At 47.4% G+C, this 19408-nt stretch overlaps 1 protein-coding gene across 2 annotated transcripts in view; it reads left to right on the top strand.

Annotated features, from left to right (window-relative positions):
* ABCA4 (ATP binding cassette subfamily A member 4) overlaps positions 1 to 19408 on the top strand; it is a 136641-nt gene that overhangs the window by 105207 nt on the left and 12026 nt on the right. For both annotated transcript variants that reach the window (XM_049714008.1, XM_049714005.1), the window contains exons 31-43: positions 404 to 498; positions 2016 to 2048; positions 3438 to 3543; positions 3670 to 3744; positions 4001 to 4170; positions 5851 to 6028; positions 9677 to 9792; positions 10819 to 10966; positions 13824 to 13947; positions 14315 to 14444; positions 16834 to 16954; positions 17380 to 17442; positions 18494 to 18600. In XM_049714008.1, coding sequence (XP_049569965.1) covers positions 404 to 498; positions 2016 to 2048; positions 3438 to 3543; positions 3670 to 3744; positions 4001 to 4170; positions 5851 to 6028; positions 9677 to 9792; positions 10819 to 10966; positions 13824 to 13947; positions 14315 to 14444; positions 16834 to 16954; positions 17380 to 17442; positions 18494 to 18600 — 1466 coding nt within the window. The remainder of the gene's footprint in view (positions 1 to 403; positions 499 to 2015; positions 2049 to 3437; positions 3544 to 3669; positions 3745 to 4000; positions 4171 to 5850; positions 6029 to 9676; positions 9793 to 10818; positions 10967 to 13823; positions 13948 to 14314; positions 14445 to 16833; positions 16955 to 17379; positions 17443 to 18493; positions 18601 to 19408) is intronic.

A 19408-nucleotide genomic window follows, 5' to 3' on the forward strand; every position in this document is an offset into this window, starting at 1 on the left:
GCAAATGGGATGTTCTGATTGATATTGTTAAGCTCAGTCTGGCTAATGAATGGAGAATGCATTGTGCAGGGCCACGGTGGAACCAGAGACCAGTTTGGAAGTGTCTGTAGAGGTCCAGGTGACATGTATGTGGAGGCTTGGTTTAGGGTAATAGTGGTAGAACTGGAGAGATGCTGATGGACTGGAGATTTATTTTGAAGTGAGAACTGTCCTGTGTCATCAGTGATAAAGAAAAGAGCGGGTTCGAAGGTGACTCCCACATCATTGCTATGGGAACTGGGGAGATGCCAGCGCCTTACTTAGTATTTTCCCAGTAGCTGAGTCTATAAATAATTTTTGGAAAAGAACAAGAAGTTTCACCTCAAATTCCGAAGTAATTAATGCAGATATCTCATTGCCTCAGAGAATACAGCGCAGCACTGAAATTCTACAAGACCTTACAGACAGGAACATCTCCGACTTCTTGGTAAAAACGTATCCTGCTCTTATACGAAGCAGGTAAGAAGAGACCTTTCTATACTTTTCATCCTGGCTCCCTGTGGGAAATATTGACTAGGGACAGAAGATAATTTCCTCTCATGATTTAACAACAATCAGGGCAGTGGAATTTTTTCTTTTTCCTAATTTGAGAGCCTCATCCAATAGAAAAAGCAATGGGGGCATATACAAGTCGAATGCAACTTATGATTAATCTTGCTTTGTTTTTTATTTTGTTTAGGACAAGCAGTTAACGTTTAAGCCATGCACTATTACAAGTAAAATAAGAAAGTATAGAATTTGTCCAAAATACAGCCTCATATTTTAATTAGTTAAAAAACAGAGGTGCCTCATATTTTAATTAGTTAAAAAGACAGAGGTGACGTTGGAAGGGAGGAAGGAGAGTAAGGGGAAATGGTAGAGACAAAGAGAGGAGCAAGAGGGAAAAGTAAGAAGCAAAAAGGAGAAAGGAAACAGACCAAGATCGGAGAGAGGCAGTGGGATAGTCTGCGTGAGCCCACAGGTTGCCCAGGTTAACTGCACCTGTCACACGCTCACTGTGAATGATCATCTGTATCACTGCCCTTTCAGATGCAGCTCTGCCACTGTTCTCACAAGTCCCACCCCGGGACTGCTTCAGCAGTCCCATCAGAGCAAGTAGGATGACAAGAGCATGCTATGGAGAGAGGATTATACGGGACCCTGATCTGGGCCCCATGTTCCCTGGAACTTTAAAATAAAACATACTGTCTCATTTTAGTAGTAGTTACAGTCACTTTCCCTCCCAGTCCCTCAACAAGGGATAAATGGACTCAGCTAACTACAACACATTGCAGATGGTGAAAGCAGCTGTTGAGAAGGCAGTGCCGAGCCAGCAGTTAGCAAAATGAAGAACAGCGTCCAAGCACAAAAATAAAAACAGGCTGCATAGACTCTGTTCAGTAATGCAGTGAACAGCGACTGTCCCACACTTCGTGCTCAGCAGCAAATTTGCAATATGGAATTTTGGATTTTGTGCTTAATGGCAATGATAGTCCATGGGGCTGAACTATGAGGACTAGAGTTGGTATCTGCGTGTTGCCTATCTTGTAATTTTGCCCCTGATTGACTGGAAGTCAGTCTCTTAACTTTGGGCTAGGAGTAATTCAGAACTTCCTCCAAGCGTGCAGGTGATTATGAAAGTCTCGTTCTTACAGGGTGGAAGAGGGGAGGGCTGCAGCCTTCACTCCATGCTGGCATGGTCGTTGCCGTATTTTCTGGGTCCAGATCATCTGGCAAGTGACCTTACAACAAGGCCACCCAGAAAGCCCTGCAGGCAGGATGTGACTTGGAGAGGCAGGATTGGAAAAGACCAGTCCTTTCTCCACATATTTATTCAGGCTCGGCCCCTGGCCCGGGAGGTTTCCACATTGCTTGGACATCAGGAAATGCAAAAAAATGGCCCTGAAGACTGGGAGACCCCAGTGAGTGTTTGGGGAAGAAAGTTAACACTACTGCGTACTTGTTGTATTCATTGTATGATTTGTTTTGGCTTTCAGTTTGAAGAGCAAATACTGGGTCAATGAACAGAGGTAAGAAATTATTTTTATAAGAAATAAAAATCTCAGAGTGATCTATTTAAATTCATTGCACATAAAAAAGCCACACCTCAAAGTCACGTGGATGAGCTGTTCTGTATGTGCTCAGGAATTCATAAGACATGTCTTGGAGGATACATGGCTACACACACCCTGGGCCCAGAAGATGCTCAGCAGTAGATCTCCTTGGAGGGCATAAATGAGAGGTGATGTTCCTGAAGAGGAATTCCAGAGCGCTCTCACTCCAGGAAGGTTCTAAAACCTCCGAGCAAATGACAGTTTAGAACAAGAGCACATGTAACCTAAGCCCTGGCACTCCTTGGCCCATTCCTTTTAAGCCTCAGGGCGTCTGGCCCAGCCCCAGACTCACCCTGTTCCTGAGGCATCCTGAAGGTTCACACAGTTCCCAAGGTTGCGAATCCTCTAGGGATCATCTAGGAGTGAGCCCGCCTCGCGGGCTCCCTCAGGAACAGGGCCTCTAGAATGAATGCAGAGCTGATGTGGACTTGACTTCCTGGGCAAATTCTAGACCATAAAAGTGAAATTCAGCTTTTAGAAGTGTTCCCAAGAGGGAAGTGAGGGACCTCAGCTGAAGCAGAAAGGTGGGGGGACGAGTTGAGTCCCTGAGAAATGAAGTTCTTCTCCTCTGCCTTGCCTATCCAACAAATTAATCTTGTTTGTTGAGGAGTTTGGCTTTTATGCTGCCATTGAAGGGTTTTAAGCCAGAGAGTGACACGCGCAGGCCAGTGTTTGAGCACCGTTACTGAAGACTTCCAGAGCAGTGTGGAAGATAGTTTAGAGTGGGAGGGACCCAAGGCTAGGATCCAGTTAAGGACTAGAGCAGGAGTCAAGGCAGGGGTGGGTGAGAGGCACCAAGAGAGGCACGGCAGGACTGGACCAGTTTCGATGAGTCCAGCACACCGGAAGTACCTGCAAAGTACAGAAGCAGCACAGAAAAAGGACCACTGGTAGGGGTGGGAGAAAGTCAGGGAAGACCTCAAAGAGAAGATCACATAGGACAGATGAGCTGGAAAGGCACCCGGGGAAACTGGGAGCCCTGCGAAGGCAGAGAGACACAGAGGCAGCCTGGACCACTGTGAGCTCTGGAAATGATTGCATGGCCGGAATGGGCCACTGGAGGGAAGGCTTGAGGAGGGGTGAGGTTGGAGAGGTGCGCAGACACCAGGCTCCGAAGGGGTCAGTCCTGGAGGCAGTGAGGAAGATGTTAAAGCTGGTTTGTAAAGGGGAGCTATGTTTCCCGATGGGCCAGACAATTCCTGCAAAAATACACACTTTCCTACTGAAACTGAGAGCTCCGGCAACCACGAGACACACACACGTGGTTCATGGCACAGGTCTGAGGACTTCTTGCTCCCTTGTCAGGTACGGAGGAATTTCCATTGGAGGAAAGCTCCCGGCTCCCCCCATCACTGGAGAAGCCCTTGTTGGATTTTTAAGTGACCTTGGCCAGTTAATGAATGTGAGCGGGGTATGTAAACAGACTGGAGATTTCGTAGGACTTTCAACTTGCCAGTTATCATGAAATAGAAATGATCATGAACGCTAAGGGAAGGGGGAAAAAAAACCCTCTTGGTTGTTTATTGTGGTTTTCCAGGGCCCTCTCACCAGAGAAGCCTCTAAAGAAATGTCTGCTTTCCTTAAACATCTAGAAACTGAAGACAACATTAAGGTATTGGCCCTGCACAGTCTGCCCTAGAGCTAAAAACTCATGTGAGCTGGTTGTTTTATTTTTATTTTCCCAACTTAATTAAATTCCATCCCTCCTCCTGTTTAAATCTGGTATGGAATGTCTCCCAGCGGCCAAAACCTTCCTCCCTCTCACATTCTTTTTTCCTGCAGCTCATTTTTTCTTTAAACAGCTGCTGTTAGTGCAGAGTCTCCTATGCAGTAGCAGAGCCTAACAAAGCCACATCTCCGCCCTCTAGGTGTGGTTTAACAACAAAGGCTGGCATGCCCTGGTCAGCTTCCTCAACGTGGCCCACAACGCCATCTTACGGGCCAGCCTGCACGAGGACAGGAACCCCGAGGAGTATGGCATCACCGTTGTAAGCCAGCCTCTGAACCTGACCAAGGAGCAGCTCTCCGAAATTACAGTGTAAGCTACTGAGGCCCCGGCCTCACAGCTTTCTAGTCACCTTCTCCACTCTACACACCCCGAGAGGATTTTCACTAGCAGAAGCTGCTGGGCTGGATGGCAAGTTTGTTTAATCACACACACACACGAACATAAGACTTCGTGTGCCAAACTGCGTGGCCATTCTTCCTCCTCATATTTATTTGGAAAGTAAGCATATGTTTGGTTCCGTTCCCTTTTGGCTCTTGATAACACATTGCTCCTGGAGCTTACACAAATACTCTCCTTTCCAGTATGCAAAATGATTGCCAGGAACTGGGAGATTCAGTAAATCTTTCATCGCCCCAGTAGTAATTATCTTAGATTCCAGTAATTTCCCCCAGACAGTCAGGCTTCGGACATGTCGACAGATCCTTACCTTCCTGAAGCCTAGGCTCAGCTTCTAGCAGTAAAAACCTCACTCTTTTGCAATTTGTAGCATGTTTGCCTTATTCGAGGCCTACATTTGGTGAGAATGCCTTTGTTAGAGCAAACTCCTTCTGGAAGGCAGTTAGGGGACCCAGTATACTCTAAGTGCCCTGAACGTGCCCAGGGCCATGGCTGAACTTGGGTGGGTCCTGGGCCCTTGGGACCTTCCTCAGGACACCCTCTGAGGCCCTCGACTGAGGAAAAGTAGTCTATGTCCATTCTCACTTAGCCCAAGTTTCTACACCTCCTGCCAAGCCTCTTGAATATGAAATATGAGAGAGGAGTCTCTTGTGATTATAAAAATAGTATATAACATAGTATGTGTTCATTAAATAAACTTTATAGAATAGAGTTTTAAGAACTTAGTGTTTATAACCCAACACAGTTTAGGGTGTTTCCTCTAGACATTTTTGGGTGTTTCCTTCCAGTAATTTGTTATAATCTTAGTGTGTGTGTGGATCAAGCTATTTGTAATTTTAACAGAGCAGTGACTAGCACATATGGTGCCTTTGTGGGAATTAGGAAAAGGTGCTCCTTTCTCAAGGCGGGCGCTGGCTTACACCAGAGTGCCTGGCTTGTATGTGAAGGTCGGGTTGGATTTCAGCCCACACTTTCCCCTTCGCCAGATGCTTTCTATCTGATCTGGGAAAGAGTGAATAAGATCCAACATCCTGTATAATCAGCCTGTTCCCTTTTTACTTAAATTTATGTTATAACGTAACATTTCCCTATGTTATGATGTTTCTTGAAAGCATGATTTAACAAGATAATTTAAATAAAGATAAATTTTTCTTTTAAAAATTTATTTATTTTCACAGACCCTATAACTATCTACATAAAAATTCAAGAGCATCTATAGACAAATTATTAGAACTAATAAGAGCATTGCAGTGCATGAGATTAATGTAAAAATCCGTTTCTATACACAATCAACAAATAATTAGAAAACGTAATAAAAAGAAAATGTACTAGACTTTTATATTAACAGGGGACAATATTTGATACTGACCTTGATATTCAACATTAACGTAGAACAGGAAATGCACAGATATCCATTTACCTTTGACCCAGTTTGATTTACACAGCTGAGTGAGATGACAGGCTTCAGGCTGGGGAAGGGGATTCTGGAGGTGGTTCCCTGGCATTGGTGAGGGCTTCCGAGAGCCTGACTTTGTTCTTCTCCTGCTTCCGCTCCTCCTCCCCTCTCTCCCTCTGTCTCCCGTCCTTCTGCAGGCTGACCACTTCTGTGGATGCTGTGGTGGCCATCTGTGTGATTTTTGCCATGTCCTTCGTCCCTGCCAGCTTTGTCCTTTACTTGATCCAGGAGAGGGTGAACAAAGCTAAGCACCTCCAGTTTGTCAGTGGAGTGAGCCCCACCATCTACTGGCTGACCAACTTCCTCTGGGACATCGTAAGTATCAGGACCTAGCACCTCCCTCACCCCCGTGGGCCCAAGGTGGGTGGGCGTTTGTGTGTGCTCTGACTGAAGGGACGTGGCAGGGTGGGGCTCTCGGACGGCCAGGGATGCTGGAAGGTGATGTGCCCAGGGCCCAAGCTGGGGAAAGATGCTGGGCACAGCGCTTAGCAACCGCTGAGTGGGAACTCTGTAGGCCCTGCACAAGGGGCCTTCTGATGCACCAGATAATCCCTGCCCTGCAGCACTGAGGCTGGCCTTCCTGAGAATAACCGGGAGCTGAAGAGATGATATCAACAGGCCCTTCACACTGCATCCTCTCGTTAGGTCCCACCCCACCCTCAAAGGGGTAAACTGGAAACTGCTCTGTGGTAGAGTTGCCAGATAAATAAGGGGCACCCAGTTCAATTTAAATTTCAGATAAAACAATGAACAATTTTTAGTATAAGTATATCCTAATCCCCCCCCAAATATGGCATTCTTACACTAAAAAATTTATTGGTTGTTTGTCTGAAATTCAAATTTAATTGGGCATCCTATAGTTTTATTTGCTAAATCTGGGAACCCTATCCAGTGGCCTTATTTTGCCTACCCAACCAGAGCTTCACTATATTAGATTAGCTACCACTTGGGGGAACATGAAGAAAAAATGATTTATCAAATCAACAGCAGACTGCCACCTCTCTCACGATCAGGATTGGTGGGGGAAGAGAGGGGTCAGGATGGGTTACCTTGCGACAGGCCACAGGGTCAAAATGACTTGACAGTGAAGGCCTGGTTATAATGTGGGAGTTGTTATGACGCTAACTCCAGCCTATTCCAGGCGTCTTGGGGAACAAGATGTTTTGTTTTATCTCAGCATTCTAAGACTAACGCAAGTCTCCACTTCATGGTGATGATAATGTATATCACGATGGAGACCAACACAAACAACCTTTTCCACTATGACTTTTAATAATGATGGCAAATATCTTACTCAACTTACTAAGCAGCCATCACTTAACAATATAAAGCCAGAAATCATCAGTACCAACTAATCTTCCCTCCTCTCTTCTGTCTACGTGAGGAAACACTTACGAACACATGGGGAGGAGGTCAGAGCCAATAAACCTCACTTTGGATGAGAACATCCCTTGCAGCCACCCAAGTTGGCCCTGTGCTTAAAACATGAGAGGAGCTAGGCTCACCTGCACTGAAAAGCTATTAAAGTGCTGGGTTTTTGCATTCAACCTTTTTTTTTTTTAAGACAAGGAATAGAATTAACACTTGGGGCTGACCCATGTGTGTGCCTGACTACAGACAGATCTCTGAGCCTAAGGAGAAATTGGTGGACAGAAGGACAGAATGGGTGTCTGAATGGGAGATGATACTAGCAAAGTAGACACTTAGCAGCCTAATGAAGGGTTTGGAGACAGTGACTGTGATACCAGCAGGCTTCCTGATGCTCTAGAATTTTAAGGCTGGCCTGGAATCTGAACTCAAGGAGCCATGGTATTGGAGCTAAGCACCCTCCTTAGCCAGTGGCGAAAAGATAACCTTGGCCTGGGGGTCATTGTTGAATAAATGAACAAATACTCATTGTTTATATCATTCACACTGCATAGACGATGTTGTAAGTTCTTATTTTTTATATATCATCTGTTTTTCTTTTCTTTTAAATTAGGAAACAGCCACAAATTTACAGAAACGTTGTAAACACCGTTCAAAACTATTTTCCTCACCCATTTGAGAGTAACTTCCAAACAAGATGTCCCTTCATACACACATACACATACACACCCCAGCCACCTCCAATGTGTACCTCTTACAAACGAGGACTCACCCTATACAATCACAACGCAACTGTCAACATCAGGAAACTAGCACTGATGTATCACTTCCATCTAATCCTCAGACCCCACCCAAGTTTCATCAATTGCCCTAATAATGCCTTTTATAGAAAAAGAGCTAGCTCAGAATCATGCAATGCGTTCAGTTGTCCTGACTCCTTAGTCTCCTTCAGCCTGGGATTGTTCTCAGTCTTTCCTTGACACTCATGTCTTGACGCTTTTGAAGATCATAGGCCAGTTGTTCTGCAGAAAGTCCATTAATTTTGGTTTGCCTGATGCTTCCTCATGGTTGGATTCGGGTCATGGCTGCAGTTTCATGAAGGGATGCTCTGTCCTGCTCACTGCATCCTGTCAGGTAGCTTCTGATTTCAATTTGTCCTATTACTGATGATGGTCACTTCAGTTACTTGATGAAGATGGTGTCTGCTGAGCTTCTTCACTGTAAAGTTACTTTTTTCCTTATAATTAATAAGAATTTAGAGAGATGTACTTTGAAGTTATGTAAATATCCTGTTTGTTTGTTATCAAGCTTTCCATTTATTCATGTATTTATTTATGCTTGTATGGAGTTGTGGTTCCTGTGTTAATCAACAGACTACAATCTGATACCATTCTTCACTGATTTTGGTGCTCAGATTATCCCCAGTCTGGCCAGTTGGAGCCCCTTCAAGCTGGCTCCTGTGCCCTCTTGACTTGTGTCCCCACGTTCGTTGAGTACCTCCAAGGTCTCTGCCCAGCAAGATGTTCCTCCCCACAGCCCTACCCTGGAATCAACTGTCTCCCCCAAGGAGCTCTGGTTCCTTCCAGGGGAAAATGTCCCTCAAAAACCAAGATCTCAGTGTTAGATATATTCACTGGTCCCAGGCCTTCTCGGTGGAGAGAGCTAGGTGAGATATGCAGGTATATGCACAGACATACACACATTTGCATCCATACTTCTCTGTCTATCTATACACTGAACAAAACACTCACTAAAACCACTAGTTCCAATCCAGCACCACAGGATCCCTCTGGTTTTCTGTCTTTCCATATTTTTAACTCCCTTCTGCACAAGTGAGAACCTGGTTTCTCTTGCCCCTGACTCATGTGCCTACCTGAGCAGTACACCTGTGTGTAATAAGCGCCATCTCTGCCCTCACCCTCTCCCCTGTGTGGACACGCTCCTCTCCCTGCTCCAGCCACCCGCCATGCGCAGGTCCTCCTCGTGCTGCTCTGGCTCTGATATCTCGCAACAGATCAGCCCCCTGTAAAGACACCCTCCTGACCCCACTGGGGCTCCAACACCGCACACCAGTCCACCTCCGTGGATGCCCTTCTCACCCTTCTTAGGCTCTCATTCTGCTTGGGACCACTCTGACTTCTCCCCTCCCCGCACCGTGGCTGCCCACATTTCCCTGTCAAGCCTGCTGGCTTTTAGGACTTAATTCTGTATGAAGGGAAGGGAGGAAGTGATGTGAGGCCAAGGATTATACTTTAAGCTTTTCTGAATTCTGGAGACATGCTTAGAAAGTAGAATCAACAGGACTTTGAGATTGATTGGAAGGAGAGAAGGAGAGATCAGGTGGAATTTTATAATTCATTCTTTCAAAACATACAGACTGTACCCCCCCTCCTGTGTAGGGAGGTGGGGGTGGCATGGGGTAGGAGGACTAAGGACAACTTAACATACGTTCGCTAGCCAAGAAATGTTTAGACGAATAGAATCAGAATCCCAAAACATAAGTGCTGGAGGAGGCTGGCCCAGCCCTCATTTTGCAGAACAGGAAGCAGAGGTGCAGAGAGGTTAAGTGCCTCCCTCCCTTCTTCTCTCTTCAAGATGAATTACACTGTGAGCGCTGCACTGGTGGTGGGCATCTTCATCGGGTTTCAGAAGAAAGCCTACACTTCTTCAGACAATCTTCCAGCCCTGGTCGCACTGCTCATGCTGTACGGGTGAGTTGTGTGGGCCATTAGCTAATGTTGCCAAAGGGAAGCCAGGGGAGGAGGCTGCAGTTCTGACAGAAAACCAGGATTTGCAGTGCCAAGGTCAGCTTCCAGCTCCCAGCAGGGTCTGCGGCTGCTGACCAGGAATCTGTCTGGCTTCTGTCTCCGACTCCATGCACAGAGGGATTCCTGCAGCTCAGTCCACTCATCCACTCGGGTACAATGGAGACACCCCACAGGGCTTGAATCTTAATCTTCTTCCACTCAAACTGTGACCTGACCAAAGTCTGGGAATCCATCACTCCCCACTTCCTCACTCAGCTCTGACCCTCATTCATCCGTGACCAGTCCGTCCATCTCAGTGTCTCCTGTACCAGCCAAGGGTTATTTGCACATGGGAGACTGCACCTGAAAAGCTGCTCTGGGTCAGGGCCAGAGGATAACACAGGGATTAAGTCCAGTAGAATTATAGAGCATGCAACTTTATATCCAGGCCCACCACTTACTATGTATGTAACTATGGGCAAGTAATTCACCCCACTTGGGCCTCAGTTTCCTCATCTGTAAAATGGAGATCATAATACCTGGCCCTACCTATCAGGGGCCAGTAGAGTCTTGCCAGAGCAATGGTCTCCATTCATCTCTCTTGGAAATAGAGAATTCAGGAACCAGTGTGACTGTGACATGTCAGCTACAATGAACTATGAGCCTGTTGGGATCTCAGCCCAGCTTTGCTGAGCCAGACTAGAGTGGGAAGAACACTCCTATGTTATGTAAGGCTTTATCATTTACCAAGTACATTCACAGCTTTTGCTTCTCACAAAAACTCCATGAGGTGGTCAGGAAAGGCATTGTTATCTCCATTCAAAGATGAAGAGCAAAGACCAAGGGAAGAAGTATCTCTTCGGTTTCCCCAGGACTCTCACCAGTTCAAACATACCACCCCATGTGAGAGGGCAATGCATGATATCTAGGGGTACAGTAGATGGAACGGAAATTGGAACTCCGTCCACTGTGTTGTGTCATTTCACACAGATGGGCAGTCATTCCCATGATGTACCCAGCATCCTTCCTATTTGATGTCCCCAGCACAGCCTATGTGGCCTTATCTTGTGCTAATCTGTTCATCGGCATCAACAGCAGTGCCATCACCTTCATCTTGGAATTATTTGAGAATAACCAGGTAAGCATAACTTTCTCAGCTTCTTTGATTATTAGGATACTGGAGAGTGTGATGGTCAAGCAGAGCCAGAGGCAAGCACTGTGTCTGTACAATCTTAGTGTATAAATGAATGTTGCTTCTTCCTTTCCTTTATCCTTCCCTCCTTCCCTTCTTTCCTTCCTTTCTTTTTTTCTTTAAGCTCCTTGTTCATTTGTGTGCTCTTGAGTGTCATGGTTTTCTGAACCCTTTCTGCAAGTTATAAATGACCTTTCATAATCCTAAGCTTTTAGATCTTCTTACTTCTTCAAGAAGGTTTCCTTGGGGACTTTGGGTGTTAGGTTTTATACACACACACACACACACACACACACACACACACAGAGGTAATGCATTCATGTGATTCCAAAATTTAAAAAGAACAGAAAGGCGTGCAATGAAGAGTCTCCTTCCTACTCCTGTTTCCCACTCACCTAGTTCTCTTCTCCAGAGACAACCTTTCATATGAGTTTCTTATGTGTTCTAGAGACATATAAGCAAATACATATATAACCTTTCTCCCAATTTCTTACATATATTGTAACAGAGTAACATATACTATTGTACATGAAAATTAATCCTGAGGTTAGGGTTAGGAATTTGGAGTGCTGAGTGACTCATTTTTATGAGCTGTGAAGTTCAGTTGTCCCGTTCACACCCCCAGACTTCTCCTTGCCCAGAAAGAACTGACAAGAATGAATCCTAAAAACAGTGGTTGTGACTACAGGGTTGTCTTTGCTCCACACTCCCTCTCCCAGTCCCCTGTGTCTGAGCCCTGGCCATGACTGTCCTGGGAACATACCCAGGAATCGGTGGGCTCTCCTGTGTGCCTGTGTCCCCAGCACCTCTCTAGCCTTTCCCTCTCTCAGAAGGTCTTTGAAGTTGAGAGGGTTGGTACCAGCCAGAGCATCTGCACAGACGTCCTGTGGCCCCTGTCCCCACTCCTGCCTCTGGGCGCTGCTGGGAAGACCCAAAGCAAACCTGCACTAACCACCCAGTCCAATGGCCTCCTGAGAGCGACTCTTTCCCTGACCTTGTCAGGCTTTCTGTGGCCACTAAACAAGAAGCAAAACCCCATCTGTCCCATGACTGATAAAAAAACGTACCATGTCACAGTCAGACCCCAGAAGGGAGGTGGATGAGAATACAGACTCTGCCAATGGTCAGAGCATCCAGGAAGACTGAAAATGCTGCTCTTCAGAGCTGTTTTTGTCACAGGCTCACAGCTCACTAAGTCTTAGGCGAGCCTGTTACTTCAGAATAATTAAATAGCTTAAAGCAACTCAAAACATCCTCCCTCCTGCGGGCTGCACTCATTTAGCCAACAATTACCGAGCACACCCCCTCCCCTGCATAAAAAAAAAAAAAAAAAAAAAAAGCTGGTTTCTTTCACCTAAACTGTGGAATAGATGCTGCAGAATTTCCCAGGATGCCACAGGAGGCTCCCCAGGTCCCAGAGGCATCCACTAGGTAAGCACCATGTGATGGATGTGCTGATATAAACAAGCATGGGCCCAGGAACTCCCCTTCCAGTCAGTGAATGACCTGCACACCAAGTTAGGAACTGGTATAAACCACGGTACGTGACATTCCATAAGGCATTGTATGGCAGAACATCAAAGGAGCAAGACAGATGAAACACTACAGACCAGAGTGGGCCAAAACAGCTGGACTGTGGGGGCCAAGAGGATCTTGGTAGAGGAATTAAGTTTGAGCCTGGCCTGGAATAAGTAGGATTTTATTATCCCATTTAATAAACAATGAGGTACCTTCTGTGAACTAATCATGTGTAAGGTGTTTAGGAAGGACACCAAAATGATTTGGACCCAGTTCCTGTTCTCTGGGGACCAGTGACTAGTGCAGAAAATAGGCAGGTAAACAAATAATTAATCATGGCAATGTGGTAAGTCCTGTGAGAGAGGATTGGATATTTTACCGTGGGAATCTGGAAAGGCTTATGAGAGAAGGGGTTATTTGAGCTAGCTTTCTAAAGAAGGGCAGGAGTCTGCCAGAGAGCAGGAGGGGAAAGAGCATTCTTTCCAGCTAATAGCAATGGTCGATAGACGCTGCAAGTGCAAAGGCCTAGAGGCAAGAGAGCATAGTTCCTTCCAGGAGTAGTGGGGTGGGCCCGTGGGGAGGGGTGGATAGAAGGAGATGGGGTAACGTGAGCAAAAGTTCGGAGGCTGGAGAGGAAGGAGGTTGTGCAGCAGGGTTGGGCCAGAAGAGTGGGTCAGCCTCGCCCCCTCGGCGTCCCCTCTGCCTGACACCGACACTTGAGGCTAGGGCAGCAAACACCTTCTACCACCTGAAAACAAGTCCCCACAACTCAACCCGGACGCCAGGGGAAGTCTCCAGCCGTCTTTCCTGCTGGTGACAGGTGCAGACAGCTGTAGCTGTCCTGTGGGGGCTGAGAAGCAGAGCTAGAAGATGCTCAGGGCCCCTCTCCCGTTTGGTACAAGCTAGGCTAAGATATTGCCAGTGACAGAGCCTCAGCCCCCAGTGTGGCTCACAGCTGTACCAAAGGAGAGAGCCTTGGGCCACACTCCCAGCAGCTGCATCTCCTGGTAACAAAAGCCCTGGAGCGTTCCTGTGTACTGTCAAAGTGGGTCTGCAGTGAAAGCTCCCCAAGCAGGCTGCCGGCTAGAGGCACCTCCTGTGAGTATTCCAAAACTTCCTATCTGCTGGACAGATCCCTCCGGTAGCCAGTCTGGCTGCTGCATCCCCTCTGGCTGCAGGCCTTCCACTGGTCCTGGTCCGTGAGGGCATCCAGGCCCCACCCCGCTCAGGAGGGGCAGCCAAGCTTGGCCTCCATCACTGACTGTCCTGCTTTTCTGTATTTCAGACACTGCTCAGGCTCAGTGCCGTGCTGAGGAAGCTGCTCGTTATCTTCCCCCACTTCTGCCTGGGCCGGGGCCTCATTGACCTGGCACTGAGCCAGGCTGTGACAGACGTCTATGCCCGGTTTGGTGGGTAGCAATCACATGGCCCTGGATCCTCCAAGGCCGGGAGGGCTGCAGTGGGAGTTCCTATGACAGACCTGCAGCCTGGGCTGGGGCCGGGGTCACCTGGTTGGTCTGGGATTTCCTGGACACTAGAAGGAATCGGAGTGCCTCCGTTTCCATGGCTAAGGAGACTAGGAGGGGTCAAGGGCAGTTCCTACTCTTCCCTACTCTCACTTGAGGAGCCGGTATGAGACCTGGGTTTGGCTCTGACTTAATCCCTTGCATAAGGCCTAGTCTAGCTGAGCCTAGTGTTGTAACTAGGTCTTTGGGGAGAGCTGGGACCGTTAAGTGGACTTAATTCCTGTCGATTTCTGGTGGCCTCCATCCCCAGGTGAGGAGCACTCTTCAAATCTGTTCCAGTGGGACCTGATTGGGAAGAACCTGGTTGCCATGGCAGTAGAAGGGTTGGTGTACTTCCTCCTGACCCTCCTCATCCAGTACCAATTCTTCTTCAGCCTATGGTACGCTCGCGCCGCTGCCCTGAGGGTACCAAGGCCAGCTCCTTGTGCCTGTCAGTCAGGGAACTTGATTTCAGATCCAAGTGGTCATCTCTTTCCTCATGAGCCCCACTCCATAAAGTTTTTTATGCTCTCGAAGCCTGGTTTGTTCTGAATAATACAAGGAGAGGTACATTAAGATAGGCACATTAGGATTTGTGCGTATTTAAAGTTTAAAAGTTTAAACTTTAAAGTGTTTAAAATACAATGCTATTAATTTCAATCACTAATATTTAATCCCATTCATTTAAGAAACAGATAGTCATATTAAATTGGATCATAGCATTGCAAATGATAATGATTCATTGGTATCCAAAGTACTAGGAAATAGATTTATGCATTCATGAGAAAATAGACAAAGCGGGCCCCTATGCTAGTTAGAGATTTGAGAATGGGGACAGGGCAGGGAAGGAAGGGAGTAATATGCAGGTGACATTCGGGGTGAAGGCAGCCAGGTGCAGTGTGGAGCGGGTGGGGCAGTGATTGTGCCCCCCTGGCTGGGGAAGAAGGGGGTTCCTGCCAGCCCTGACCCACCCCAGCTGTGCCATTCTTCCCATGCTCTTGCCTGAGGCCCTGCATCATTCTGAAGTGGGTGCTCAACTTTCCAGAAGGCAGCCCCCTCTGCCACCCAGGCTGACATTTACTGGGCTCAGCCCAGAGGCCCAGGTTGCAAATCGTGGGGCACTCAGAAGAAGCTTTCCCCGACAGTGTTTGTCTCTTATTCTCTCATCCTCTCATGCTGAATGTGCTCACGTGTAAATAAAGATTCGGAGGACTCGTCTTGAGGTTTTGATCCACAGGGAATTGAATTGTTGGAAAGAGACTGAATGAGATAATGGGTGTCAACACACTTAGAATAAAACAACATGGCCAGTACGTGGTTCTAGTGTGGGAAAGACAGTGTGAGGAGTCGCTGTCCACGGAAGCCTCAGCCCTTACAGGACCCCTGCAGCTTTGGCCACATCTTAGGGGGCCTGGGGCAGGAGAGGGGGAGGAGTTATTTACTGAAACAGACTCCTTAGCTTCAGACTCTGGTGTCAGCACCATTGAGCGTGTCCTGCCGCATTAGGCCGGAAAGAAGACCAGAGAAGTATTCCACCGTCTCTGGCTTCAAGAAGACAGCCATGGCCATACTGAGAAGCAACCAGGAAAAGAGAGGAAGGAGAGGGAGGAAGAAGAGGTGCTCTTGGTAGAGGACACGCCTGCCTGTGGGGAGTTCAGGATGTCCGTGAAAGGAGAGGGGGAGGGGGATGAGAGATGGGCCTGGAGAGGAGAGCAGAGCCAGCAGGTGAAATGCCCCCCAGCTTGGTGAGGCTGAGGGCAGCAGAAAGCTGTCGGGGTGTTTTGCTCAGGGGAATGACATGATCTGCCGGGGTTAGAAGGGGAGAGACCAGACAGGAGACCGCTTTGGCACCCAGGCGTGAGACAGTGGTAACCTGAAAAGGAATGGGGGCATTAGGAGATGGAGTAAAAGAAGTTGATTGGGTAAATAGTAGGAAGTCTGTTAGGCAGTACTTAGTAATGAACTGGATATGGCCAGGGAGGAAGGAAGGAAAGCGTGGAGGTCAGGGTGTTCAGGGAGGGTTTCAGAGAAGACGCTGTGCTTTTAAGGACGAGGAGGATTCTGCTCCACAGGGCAGGAGAACGAGAACACTGAGCCACTGGCGGTGCCTGCGGGGGCTCGAGCTGGGAAAGGCTAGCATGGGCTGGGGACCATGGGTAGATCAAACGGTTGGCGGAGGAGTTAGTCCCAGAGATAAATGGGAGAGCGGGTGGGAAGGGTAGGTGGAGCCTGACTGCAGGGCTCTGGGATTTCAGCTGAGGAGTTAGGGCTTTAACATACAGCTGACGGAGAACTATGGTTGGGGGCACGAGATAACCTGATGGACTAAAAGAAGTGGGAGGCTTGGGCACTAGTAACCATCATTTGCTGAGTGCTTGCCATAGATGAAGGGTTTTTTCATGATAACAGCTCTCAGGTTAGGAGTCTTGACTCTGTGCCAGACACTGTGCCAAGTGCGTCTCCACCACAATCCCATGAGGCACATGCTCTTACCAGCCCCTCCCTATCTTATGGTTGAGGGAGGTGAGGTTTGGAGAGGTTCTGTGACATGCCCAGAGTCACACATGGGAAGGCCAGGACTGGAGCCCAGGGCAGACTCTGGACTCGAGCACTTGCCCTCTCTGCCTAATGCCTAACGCCTCTCCTGTGGGGAGTCCTTTTGAGAGTTCAAGCCTGCGGGGATGGAAGGCCAGGCTGAGGCAGAAGCCAGGGAGTGGGAAGAATGTCAGAGGAAAAGAACAGTGTCAAGGATGCTGTACACCAGCTCACTGTCCTCTTTTCTTCATCTAGGACTGCCGAGCCTGCTAAGGAGCCTATCATAGATGAAGATGATGATGTGGCTGAAGAAAGACAAAGAATTATTAGTGGAGGAAATAAAACTGATATCTTAAGGCTAAATGAACTAACCAAGGTAGGGGAATAGTTGCCGGCGTGTTAGGTTGGAGGTGCCAGTTGGACCAGAGGTGGCGGCACGTTGTAGTTTGCCTGCTGTAGAATAAGCAATACGCTTATCCAGGCAATTCCTTTCCCTAATTTTATGTGAGGTTATAAAACCTCTGTGTTATAACTTGTCTTCCAAGAACACTCAATGCACTTGCCCTAGTATTCATCTTGGGCACGGACACAGGGCCTCAGTGACAGCCACTGCAACTGAGCCCCGCTAATCTTTCTCCGTTCCATTTCCACACAGGGGGTCAGCTTCGAGACTCAGTGCTCACAGCACCTCTCTGCACATTCGTGTCAAAATGTAACCTTTGCCTAAACCATCCTTTGCCCTCTTACCCTCCCTACTTAACCCTCTCTCAGTCCTCAGTTCACTTTCTCTGGACCTTACAGGTTTATTCAGGCAGCTCCAGCCCAGCGGTGGACAGGCTGTGTGTGGGAGTCCGCCCCGGAGAGGTGGGTACTCTGCAGGCCACATGTGAAAGGGCCTCAGAAAATCAGCTCCTATGCATGTCTCTGGTCTCCTCTCAAGCAGAGCTGGCCAGCAGACGTAAAACATGTGCCACCGTAGGTCAGGTCATTCTGATTTTCTAGTAGCCACAGGAAAAAAGTAAAAGCAGGTGAAATTAATCTTAATCATTAATTTTATACAATATATCTGAAATAGTATCACTTCAACATGTAGTTCGTATAAAACATGAAATATTTTACATTCTTTTTTGTTATTGTTCTAAGTCTTCAAAATCTAGTGTGTGTTTACCTTATAGCTTATAGCACACGTAGATCATTTCAAGTGCTCAGTAACCACTGTCAAGGAGGAAAAATTCTCCTTCCTGCTACCCTCTTAGGTTCTGGGGCTGGAGCTCTGTCAGCTGGCCTGACCAAAGACCGGTTAACAAGAGAAAAACAAAGAGAAGTTTTGTTACCATGTGTACCGTACATACACAGGGGAAAGGACTACCCCAAAGGGGTGGTTAGAACTTGGGCTTATATAGCATCTTAGCAAAGGAACAATACATTTTTAGGGAAGTTGCAAGACAAAGGAAAGGAACTTATAGTTTCTAGGGTAGCAAATTATAGGAAGGCAAGTATATGGGTAACTAATAGTAGATTAAAGGCTAGTTAGTAAAGTTTGTTATATAGATTCCTCTGGTTTCATCTCCAAGCTGGTAAGAGTCTAAAGTTGTCTCCAGTGATTAATTTTTGTCCATCTTGGTAGAGAGGCAAGGGAAACACCTTGTAAATTTATGTCCTGCTTTGAAGCAAATAGGGGGGAGGGCAGAGAGCTTTTCTTATATTTGCTTCTTCTCATTTGCCTTTGGCTCAAAAGCATCCTTATGCCAAAGTGACACATTCTGCTGCCTTATACCGTACATGGCTAGTGACCTCCACAAAGGCAGCACAGGCCTAAAATGCCTCCCCCCACCCCACACACTTGCCCCAGGGCCTGACACTCCAGACCTTCCTGGGCTCTAGGGCGAGGCCAATCCTGTGTGTTCTCCCTCAGTGCTTTGGCCTCCTGGGAGTGAATGGAGCTGGCAAAACAACCACATTCAAGATGCTCACTGGGGACAGCACAGTGACGTCAGGTGATGCCACTGTCGCAGGCAAGAGGTGAGTGTCCTGCTCATCCTGTCTCGGGGTGTCTCTCCCAGGTCCTAAGCCATGTCCTTGTCCCACCATAGGAAGGGTAAGCATTGACCCTGTATCTGAGGGTGACTCTGAGAGTCTGAAAGATATATGCAGAAGGGTGGACCTCCCAGAGGACATGGTCCAAAAAGTCTAGGACATAGACTCTCTGGAAAATTTAATTGAATTGTGATTGTTAAGAGATTCCTCTGTTAGCGTGAATTCTAGGAAAGCTCTGAGAAGTACCAAATCAGTGGTTCTTAGTCTTGTGGTTCATAAACATCTCACCCTTTGATCATCTGATGAACACACGCACCTTCTTCCTATAAAAATACACCTGTGTTTCCCATTACCTCTCTTCCTACGTTCTTTGCATTTTGGGGAATTTACTGAGCCCTGAAGCACATTTATGACCCTACAGGAACTCCTGGACCCCAGGTTAAGAACCTCTGTGATGACACATCCTTTCTCTGGGTTGAGTTTCTAGATGGGGGATGGTTTGGGGCCCTCAGAGGCCTTATTCTGCATTGGCTATTTCTGTGTCAACACTTGGCTTTGCAGGCCAAGGTTCCTCTATAAAGGGAAAACTGGCATGTGCCCTTGGATTCTGGGAGGGTGCCTGCTGCTCTCTGAAATAAGGAGGATGGAAACAGACTGGTCATCCACAGGACAGTACAGAGAACATGAGCCTGCATTTGTCTGCCTCTTTCCAGGCTACCCTTTGAACAGCAGAGCTCACACACATTAGATGTGCCCAGAGAAACTCTCTGCCCTGGTTGATGGGTGGAGTTAG

This window comes from Orcinus orca, chromosome 1, assembly GCF_937001465.1.
Source record: "Orcinus orca chromosome 1, mOrcOrc1.1, whole genome shotgun sequence".
Lineage (NCBI taxonomy): Eukaryota > Metazoa > Chordata > Mammalia > Artiodactyla > Delphinidae > Orcinus > Orcinus orca.